General features: G+C 37.3%; 1 protein-coding gene across 2 annotated transcripts in view; it reads right to left on the bottom strand.

The window, feature by feature from the left end:
• Nucleotides 1-1,843: 1,843 nt before the first annotated feature.
• Ro60 (Ro60, Y RNA binding protein) overlaps nucleotides 1,844-11,107 on the bottom strand; it is a 24,421-nt gene continuing 15,157 nt past the window's right edge. For both annotated transcript variants that reach the window (XM_021161966.2, XM_029479571.1), the window contains exons 6-9: nucleotides 10,605-10,721; nucleotides 9,653-9,766; nucleotides 9,243-9,389; nucleotides 1,844-7,042 (exon numbers count right to left, since the gene is read on the bottom strand). In XM_021161966.2, coding sequence (XP_021017625.1) covers nucleotides 6,890-7,042; nucleotides 9,243-9,389; nucleotides 9,653-9,766; nucleotides 10,605-10,721 — 531 coding nt within the window. In that variant the 3' untranslated portion in view covers nucleotides 1,844-6,889. The remainder of the gene's footprint in view (nucleotides 7,043-9,242; nucleotides 9,390-9,652; nucleotides 9,767-10,604; nucleotides 10,722-11,107) is intronic.

Genomic DNA, 11,107 nt, shown 5'->3' on the forward strand with positions numbered 1-11,107 from the left:
TGCCCGTGGAAAGTTCCATAGACCAATTGCAAAGTCACAGCCAAAGCAAGTCCATTAAAAAATGTTTTTCTGTCACATAACACATACAAGGCTCATACAGCAAATCCCAGGTATTCCATTATACATTTGCAGATAATTCCAAAATTGGAAAAAAGAATCTTAAAATACTTGAGGCTCCAAGCATTTCAGGTAAGAGACAATCAACTTGTATGTAATAGGTTATTTTGCAAGGTTACAAAATCAAGATTTCTCAGTATTGGTGAAAACTTTTATCATGAAGTAGAAGTAATAACTGAAGCATTCATCTACTCCTCATTAGAAAACATCAATGTCACATTGTTACACATTATTTACATTGCAAACTTGGAAGACTTGACAATAATCACAAGTACTAGGAAAGGCCTATAAGCCTTCCCCAGGCTCCGTTCTTGGAAACAAGTTAGTTATACATCAAGCATAATAGATCTTTAAGCACCAGCGTGACAATTTTAAAGCATTCTTTCGGTTTTGTAAGATTTTTCTGCTTTGAAAGGCAAAGCAAATGCAAAATGTGAATGCAATGAAACAAGTCACTGGACTGATATTTTTATTGCAAGAGTCTCAAGGTTTTAATACTATCTTCAATTCTCTAAATGACTTTGCTCATAGGTTTGAACCAAAACATTTGCCTTTTGCCTCAAAAATTTCCCTTACAAAGCAGTTCTTTTTGGAGCTGTACAACTGTACTTTTCATCCAGTGTTAAATATGCAACATGGTCCTTGGAGGTCAGGTTATGGCCAGCAAGTCCAGCTTCTGGGTAACTGGTTATACAAAACAATACAAAACCTTAAGCAACCATAAAATATACTGATGTTACAGTCATGTACTTATTACACATCAGCATAGCCAGATTATTTTTTTCTTGTTTTAAATTATTAATGTGCAATCAGGTATAATACCTAACAGTTAAATTCATTATGTAGAATTAAAAGCTCTAGAAGACCCTGTAAAGCTCTACTCTTCAGATCATTAGCACACTATTAAGGCATTGCTTATTTAACAGACCCTAAAGAAATTAGTATGTCTGGAAAAGAGAGCTTGTCATATGTTAAGGCAGTCAAAAGAGTCCTTTTTCCCCCACTTTAAGGCTCTTAATATAACTATAATTTATTCCATGCAGACATAATTCTGGATACCTGAAAGATCCATCAATTGGCCAATTATAGAAATAAATGTCATTGTAATAAAACAAATAGTTTAGAAGCAGATTGTAATACTTTCTTCCAATTCTTTCAAATATAACTCCATTCATCCCATTCCTTTGGAGAATTCATTATTAAATTTGCAATAAGAAATTGTAACTTAAATAATAACAAAAGCTATTTCACCAACCATACCAAATATATATTCTATTATTTAGAACAGTGCAACAGAACAGTTTTCTTCATTAGTATTCATTCACTATCTTTAAATCTAATTTGGTCATAATGGGGCTGGAGTTTACACTTCAAACAAAGCCTGAGAAATCATTTGGATACAGTTTCAATGTAATGATTTCATTGATATAATTTAGCAGTTACACATAGTCAACAATATTAACCCATTCATTTTTGCTACTTTTAATAATACAAAAATAAGCCGGGCGTGGTGGCGCACGCCTTTAATCCCAGCACTCGGGAGGCAGAGGCAGGCGGATTTCTGAGTTCGAGGCCAGCCTGGTCTACAAAGTGAGTGCCAGGACAGCCAGGGCTACACAGAGAAACCCTGTCTCGAAAAACCAAAAAAAAAAAACAAACAAACAAAAAAAAAAAAACCAAAAATACAGTAAAGTGAAACCAGCAGAAATGAAATTAATTTAGTTTCTTTTTTTTTTTTTTAATCCAGATTCTGCTAACTTATACACGGTACAGAAGTTCAAACATTTTAAAATGAAAGTTCACCTGTGTTCACAAAGTTCTGATGATTAAAGGCAGGGATAAAGTAGAAAGGCAAACATATCTCTGAAGGATATGAAACAGCTTTTGTTTATCTTCATTATATTTACAAATGCTGAGTGAAAATAATCACAATTCTAGGAATAGAATCTCATTGATTTTCCTTTCCCTTTTTTTCTAATATCTCTTGTTACTTTAGGGTTTAGGAAAACTGTGTCATCTGTTATAATGTTATTCAAATAGCATTCTTAGTTACATTATTAGTTTTCTATATGAAAATATTTTCAAATCAACTTTAAATTTCATAGTGATTTTTTTCAAAAGAGTAAATAGTTACCAGTAAGATACTGAATGCCAACGTAAGTCATTATAAGGCTTTTTGTAAGTTCAGGGTACATATATGTATGCATGCATGGGCAGACACTTAGTTGAAAGACTTTGTAAACTAGGAGTGTAATTATAGAACTGAGAGGATATATGTGTCACTTACTGAAATTGCAGTCAATTAGATTGCATATATAGTATAACGGTTCTCTTTTCAGTGTTTATCAATGATTATACAGATTCTGAATAACTGACCTTATTGAATGGCTATAACATTTCTGGAATATCTACAACATGACTTGATTTGGGCAAAGAACATATCAATCCGGATATTACTTCAGTAATTTGGAAAAAATTTTTAAAAATGAATTATTTATTATTATTTTTTATGTACATTGGTGTTTTGCTTGCATGTATGTCTGTGTGGTAGTATAGGATCCCCAGAACTGGAGTTACAGAGAGTTGTGAGCTGCCATGTGGGTACTGGGAATTGAACCTGGGCCCTCAGTGCTTTTAACCAGTGAGCCATCTCTCCAACTCTGAAAAATATACTCTTAAATTTATATAAAACAAAAAACAACCTGCAGTAGATTCACCCCCAACCTGACTGTGGATGACTTTCTGGTCCTGCAATTTATTACCCAACTGGATCAAACAGGAAAAAAGACAAAAATGGGAGAAGACTTTGCAAAAGAGAAAAATGCGCGAGAAGTAATCTTCCATGGAAGAAGAGATGATGGAGCAGGTATCAAGAGAACACAATAACTTCTGAGTTAACACTGGCTTGTCTCACAAAGAACCTGTCATCTTTGCTGATCCTTCCTTCTGGCTGTGTGACATTTCTCTAAGACGACAATTTGTACCCTAACAAAACCAATGGAATCCAAGACGATTTTGCATCTTGAGATACTTTTACTACAAGCACACCACACAACAACACAACGACCAAATCTGTTGCGGCATCTTTTTTTTTCTTCACTTTTACACGCCCATGCATGCCATGGCACAGAGGACAACCGGCAGTAACTGGTTTCTCCTCTTACATTGTGGGGTCCAGGGACTGGGAACCATTTATCAAGCTTGGTGGTGAGTGTCTTTACCCACGATGACTATCTTGCTTGCCTTGGGACAAAATGTTTAGGTCACAGGAAAATAACTCCAAGAATTTACAATGATTTAGCTTTCATTTCCTGCTTAGATGTACACTTACTGTGCTTCTAAAGATCATTATATTCTTAAATTTACATTGGTATAATTTTTCTTGTCGAAGTCTAGGAAAGTGAGAAGCAACCTGCCATTTTGTCTGCTGTAGACTTATTGTTATTCAAATAAAGTAATATATAAGCAGTAATAGATAAGCTGGTAACAGCATGGTCCTAGTTTGACTATGAGCTTTGCTTTCATTTTTTTTTTTAATATTTTCTTCCTTTTTATCAGGGATAAGGACATCTTAGTGTTTATAATTATAAATGAAGTTTGGACTTGTAATGAAAGGCCTCCTTTCCATTCTCAATATTCAGTAAATATTAAACAGCTTGTTCTTCTATGATCTGAGACTAAGATACATGAATTTGTAGGAGAGCAGAATTTTACCACATATGTTGAACTGGTTGTCCATAATGACACAGCACATGAAAAAAACCCAAGAAGCTCCAAAGGATGGAGTACGTTCTACTTACTAGCATATCCCTTCCTAACACACCCTGAAAACAGTTACTAAGTAACAGTTTTAATACGTGGATGGACTATCCACTAATCAAAAACAGTGAGATGAAAAGATTAGTGTTTTGTGTTATTAGTTACAACTAAATCCTAGAAATATTTACATAGTATCTTAAGAAAAGATACTTAAGGTTCTTAAGATTGCTTTTTAAAGCAGTATTTTCCATACTATTTACTTAAGAGTCACTCTAGTGGTAATTTGGAAATAAAACTTGTTTACCACTTGAGGGTGTCCTATGCTTAATGAGGTAATAATGCCTTTCTATGTGGCTAGATTCCATAGCAACATAGGCTGCAGAGACATAATTGTGTTTGAGAATTACTCCAAATCAAAACAAACAAACAAGAAAAAAATCACACACCTTCACAGGTTTCTAAAGTAATCATGCATATCATCAATTCCTAACGTCTAAATTAGGTAAAAGGCTTCATAATTCTACTGTTTCTCTTACTAAGTCAACATGCCCCATGGATGAGAGACTAAAAGACAGAATTCTGAGTAGAGAGGCAGACCCCTCTCCAAAACCATCCAGCCTTACCCTGGGCATAGTGTTGCACACCTTTAGCCCTAGCACTTGGGAGGCAGAGGCAGGAGGCTCTCTGTTCAAGGCCAGCCTGGTCTACACAGTGAGCTCTAAAATAGGACTATGTCTATGGAGAGAGACCCTGTCACAAAACAAAACAAAATAACCAACACACACATCCAGAAGATCTAGACTGGTTTCTGTTTATCAATCAAATACATTTTTTTCTAAATTTTCTTTCTACTCTGAAGTTTTGCAATTTGAGACAGGGTTTCTCTGTATAGCTCTGGCTGTCCTGGAACTCACTTTGTAGACCAGGCTGGCCTCGAACTCAGAAAAATGCCTGCCTCTGCCTCTTAAACCTTTTTTTCTTTTTGGAGACAGGGTCTCACTAAGTAGCCCTGACTGGTCTGGAATTCACTATGTAGAGCAGGCTGGCCTCTAACTTAAGAGATCTACCTGCCTCTGTTTCCCCAGGAATAAAGGCATGCATCACCACACTTGGCCTCTGTCTTCAATCTTAATCTATTTAATTAGGTTTACCTATACTGTAGAAGGGCTACCGGGAGGTGACCCTTATTTCCCTGATGGGTTAAATACTAGCTCCTAGATATACTCTGCTTGCCTAAAAGCATTATCTAAGTAGCATTAAAAAAAAAAAAAAGAAATAAGCTTTTATATAATATGCCATGTAAATTTCATAATAAGTTAGATCATATTAAAACTTAGATCCTGGGTTTAAAAAATTCAATAGATCTCATGTAATTACTAGGGTTTAAAACTTTAAATTCAATTTGAACATGAAACTTTAATATATCAGAATTAGTTAAAATGTGACAGTGGTCAAGCCAGAACAGCATCAGAAGCAATGGTGTTTAGAACTGGAGCTGATACTATCTTTGCTAATAACACTGAAAATTTGTTACTGTCTTGGAGGAATGGCTACATATGAAACTTCATTAATGTCAAATCACCTGAAGGGAACATTTTCTTATTCTCTGAGACTAAATTTCTTAGGAAAGAAAATATGTACATAAATCCTCACACTAGCAAAGCCCCTTTCTCTCCCAAATAAAAGAACTTCACCCCCTAAACACTTAAAAGGGTATGTAACCTACACATACTAGTTCTGAAAGGGCTTTATACGCCCCCAGTAAACCTTTAATATTTAAAGAGTAATACATAAAAATGAGAGTTTTAGTATAAACTACCTTAGATACCATTACTGAATCAAGAGAAAAACTACTGGTGTTTCAATAGGCCATTCTCATGCTAAGCTTCCCAGTGATAACATGTAATTGCTCAAGAAAAGAATGTATTTTAGTATGGTGAAAAGGAAGTTTAATTTATACAAAATCAGTTCTTAGATTTTCTACATACACTGATTGGTTGATATGGCTACTCTAAAATTGCCTTTGAACTCGAAGGATCTAGCTGGCTGTATTATTTCTCTACTCTATCAAAAAAGAAACTAGACACAAAATGCATAGGGGGCAAAAATTTAAAAGACTTCAGACCAACTTAATATTAGAAAAATATGAAAATTAGTTAAAGGTATTTTAGGGGTACAGAAAAGCTATGTCTTTACAGTAGAGTTTTAATTGTTACACTGTCAGGATTATGGACAGGGGAGTTAAATACATGAAACACCCAGGAAAGCGGAAGTGCATGATACACTGTTGTTGTTCAGCTAACACAAGGCTACAAAGCAAATTCCTCAGCCTATATAAACTCAACAAGTCCCTTAGGGATTTCCACCCTGTTTTGGCCAAAATAGTAACAAATCCTAACAAGTACAAATGAAACATCTGAAGGAAAACATCTTTTTCATTGAGTAAGAAAGCTGTTGTTCATATGATCTTAGAAAACTCTGAATTTGTAAAATTCATTCATAATTTAGTTTAACCAAATGTCTTTTTTTTTTTTTAAACCCCTTTGTATAAAAATTTACCTGGTGAGGTTCATTTCCATCACAGTCACATGGTCTAGTGCACCTCAGAGTATTTGGACATTATTAAAACTGTCCTTTTCCAATGAAGACATTTAAGAAAACAAACACTTCTCATACAAGTGACATGATGTGAGGCTACTTATACTCTGTATCTCACTTTCAGTACAAAGGTGTGATCCAGTTAAGTACAACACCACTATTGTACAGTGTCTATTGAAACGAAGTTCTCTACAGAGGAAGCTACAGTATCCCGAAGGCTTCTCAAGAGCTAGCTGAGTACATGCACCTTTGGGCTCAACATTTGCCTCCTTCCTTCTGTTCTTGCCAAAGTGCATTTCTATCATGCACATACTGATGACATTTTTTACTACTGTGTCTAGCTGGGAAGTAGCTGCGTATTTTCAATGAAAACCACTACAGCAGTGCCCCTCTCAGATCATTCTGGTACTCAGGGTTAAATGACATCCAACGTGAAATTCCGAATTACATCCAGAGCCGCAGTATCAAAGCCACACATATCCAACATGCCTCTATCGTCTGGGTCTGCAATGGTAAAGCCATTTGATGTCATCCCACAAACAATCAATTTAGCAGGAATATCCATTTTCTGTACAGAAAATATAAGAGAAAGTAACTACATATGAAATTATATGCAAGAAAAACAAACAAAAATCCTTAAAAATTAAGACTACAACTCACAACCATGGTTCCTCCTACCAACATGCAGGATTACACCAAGTCCAGTTACAATTTTAATATATACAGTAAATAGATTGTGCTCTTCAGAACTCTAATTCTGTCCCCTTTCTCTCCCTGACTTCCTGGTCCACCTCCCATCTGTTTCTCTTTATTCTTCTTAGCCATCCTTTGCGCTATGGATCAAGCCAAGACCTTGCACATACTAGGTAAGTTCTCTACCACTGAATTACTGAGCTATATTCCCAGTCTCTCTGTATGTATTTAAGATCACTAAATATTACGGAAGAAACAATCAATTAAAGTATAGTTTTGTCAGTCATTATAATAAACCTATTAAAATGGTTTTGTTTGTTTGTTTTTCGAGACTGGGTTTCTCTGTATAGCTCTGGCTGTCCTGGAACTCACTCTGTAGACCAGGCGGGCCTCGAACTCAGAAATCCACCTGCCTCTGCCTCCCGAGTTCGGGGATTAAAGGCGTGCGCCACCATGCCCGGCTTTAAAATGTTTTTTTAATAACTAAAAAATTAAGGTTTTTGTTTGGATAAACTTTCTTTGAGACAGGATTTCATGTAGCTCAGGATGACCGAAAACTTGGTATGTAGGTGAAGAGCTGAACTTCTGATACTTCTGCCCCACCTTCCAAATGCTAAGATTGTAGGTTATGTACCACCATGATCTTTTTCCGGGCTGGGGATCAAGCCTGGTGCTTCATGTATGGTAGACAACTACTCTACCAGCCTTTATTTATTCATTTATTGTGATAAGTTATCACGATATATGTAGCCCAGGCCACTCTTAAGTTCCTTATGTAGCATAGCAAGGATTCTCTCGCCTCAGACTCTTTGGTTTAAAGATTTTATTTTTAATGTATGTGTGTGTGTGCGCAAGCGAGCATGTGTGTATATGCTTGAATGCACAGGAATGCAAGTTATTGCAGAGACTTGATGCATCAGATCTCCTGAACCTGGAATTATAGGCAGTTGTGAAACACCCAACATAGGTGCTGAAAATAAATTCAGGTCCTCTGCAAGTGCAATGTATGTTCTTAGCCACTGAGCTATCTCTTTAGCCCCTGCCTCAGTATCTCAAATGCTAGGATTACATGCTAAGCTACCATGACCAGTTCTAATGACCAATTTGTTTTTCTTTTCTTATTTATTTATTTTATTTTATTTAGTGTATGGTGGAAGAGTGAAAATGGGTCAAAAGAGAGGGAGGGAAGGAGGGAGGGAGAGAGGGAGGGAGGGAGGGAGGGAGGGAGGGAGGGAGATCTTTCCCATGCTGGGACGATTTGTGCCTTGGGAAGAAAGGCAGCCAAACGGGTTGAGACAGGTATAACTGTTGCATCAACCCTAAAAGATATGCATCATTACCTACTATGACATTTGTCAGTTAACTAACTTGTTCAGACCCACACTTAGCAGAAGAGACTCAGGACTAACATCTAGACTGCTTTTAGTCCAAATTCTAGTCTCTCCTTTATGGCGCTCAAAAGTAAACCTTCATGGGAATCCTGAACCCTACTCACAGAGTCTGATGGATGTCTGATGGGGTCTGCTATGTACATTTCTGATCTGACCACCAAATGATGCTATAGTTGGTAGGAAAATCATGTTTGGGAGAACCATTGTTCTTCATAGCAAGTTCTTTTTACATTTTAGTAGTCACATGAGCCAAATGTTAACATCAGTGTCTATCATACTGGACAGAATAGTAACAAAACATTCTGTCATCTGAGTTGGCCAAGGGAGGAAGAGAGAGAATGATCAGACAGATAAAGTTTAGGTTACAGACTCAAAAATTTGCTGTAACTTCATATAGTTTTTAGTTAAGCTTACAAATAAGTTAATTTTTTAAGAAATGCAATATATCTTATAAATTATAGCTGAGGTCAAATATATATATTAGGTCATTATCAAAAGCACTGGCAAAGGGCACTGTTAGTATTTACCACTGGAACTGGATGCTGTATGTATAGTTCCTACTTTTCTGTTTCAAGTACAGCTGAGCCCACCCGACACTGGCTTTCCTACACAAATGAAGGAACAGCCTCACTAATGGAGTGTGTTTAGAGAGGACCAGTAACAGATGGAAGGGTTGCTGTTTACCTTTCGGTACTCTCTCAGGGCAACAGCAGGATGCACCTGCCCCGCAAAGGTCTCATTATCAGTAAACACAATGAAGACATCTGCGGCTGTGCCTGTTTTCTGGGCCCAGATCATTGGGAGAGAGCAATCCGTGTTGCCTGCTGGAACCTATCTCAGGGAAAAAAGAGAAGGAATCGCAGTAAAATAAAACCATGTCAGTGTCCATTAGATGTCTGAAATAAATACCTAACATAAAGGCTCTTATCCTCAGAGCATCATTTTATGTAAACCAATATACAGACCGTACCATGTCTGCACAGATCTATGTTTGATTGTGCTTGCCATGAGAAGTTAGAACAATTTTTTACTCTAGATACTATGCAATGCCCCAATACAAAGCTACAGGTCATTTTAGTAAAACAGTGTCTTACTTTATTCATTGCCGTTAAAACCTGCTGTAATGTCATGTCTGTAGTCACTGGAAACGGAACCATATCACAGGCAAAAGCAACCACCGAAGACTCTTTTTCTGTCCGTGTAACCACCTGGAAAAGCACAATGGGAGCCATTTTCAGCATTCTGAAATTATCAGTCTGTCTTTTAAAGGCTTACATAACGTTACCTCGGAAAGAAACAGTGTGATGCTTAGTATTCCTAAGCTTGCCTTTTTTGTGTTTCAGAATAGAGAGTCACAGCACTGGGGAGCACAGGCTGTGGAGATGGCTCAGTGGGAAAAGGCCCTTGCTGCCAGCCGCTCTGAATTCAATCCCTGGAGTCCACAGGGTGGAAGGACAGAATAACTCCTGTATGCTGTCTTGTCCTCTGAGGGGGGTCCTTGTCCAGGGGCCAATGCAATCCATACATGAAAACGAACTAACAAAAGCCATAACCCAAAACAATTCTGAGAAGCTGGTATCTACAGCACTCTCCTAGGCAAATAAACACACACACACACACACACACACACACACACACACACAATGCTCATCTTACAAATGAGGAATGAAGGCAGACAAGTGGAGAAGAGCATCCTTACTGTGTGGTGAAGGAAGCATGGGCGAGAAGCTCTCTAATGCCCATTACTCATTTCTGGAGCTTTTAAACCATTTCCCCCCCCCTAACCATCATGTATTTTTGCATATACTAGTAACATTTAATCTCACTATAACATTTGGCAGATCAGCTCTGGTCCTTCCTTATACAACACCCCTTTTCAGCATGAGTAAAACTTTGTGTTATAATGTTGTCTTCAGATAGAAAATGATAGACGTCACATAAGTGAAACGATAAGTGAAAAGCTGATCCTGGGTGATGCTGGCCTTGTCAGTTTTACTGTGACCACGTTTTAGGGGTGGAACACTAAGCCGTCTTAGCGGATCTCACCATGCACATTGCTGCGGCAACAGTACTAGCACTGAGTACACTACCCAAGACTCTCTGGTTCATAGAGGCACTGACGTCAACAGCGAGCAAGAAGCGCTTCCCAGTTGGTTCAACGGTCTAAAAAGAAGACAAAATAAAGTAGTCATGAAAAAGTCAGAGAGATCGTTAAGTAGGTTAGACTGAAAAAAAAATCGTATTTATCTTTCACTCAAGAGGCTCCTAGAAGAAAGGCCTGTTTTTGTTGGTATATAAGTTAACTATTATCTTTAACATTCTACCTCTTATTAACTGGCAAAATGAAGAGAAAGATGTAATCTGTTTAACTTTACTGAAAGAAGTTAAGGTCCTAGTTTTAAACATCTCTTTTCACTGAAGTAAAATGGGAACTTTTAAGAATTTCTTTTGAGGGCTGGTGAGATGGCTCAGTGGGTAAGAGCACCAGACTGCTCTTCCGAAGGTCCAGAGTTCAAATCCCAGCAACCACATGGTGGCTCACAACCATC

This window comes from Mus caroli, chromosome 1 (assembly GCF_900094665.2).
Source record: "Mus caroli chromosome 1, CAROLI_EIJ_v1.1, whole genome shotgun sequence".
NCBI lineage: Eukaryota > Metazoa > Chordata > Mammalia > Rodentia > Muridae > Mus > Mus caroli.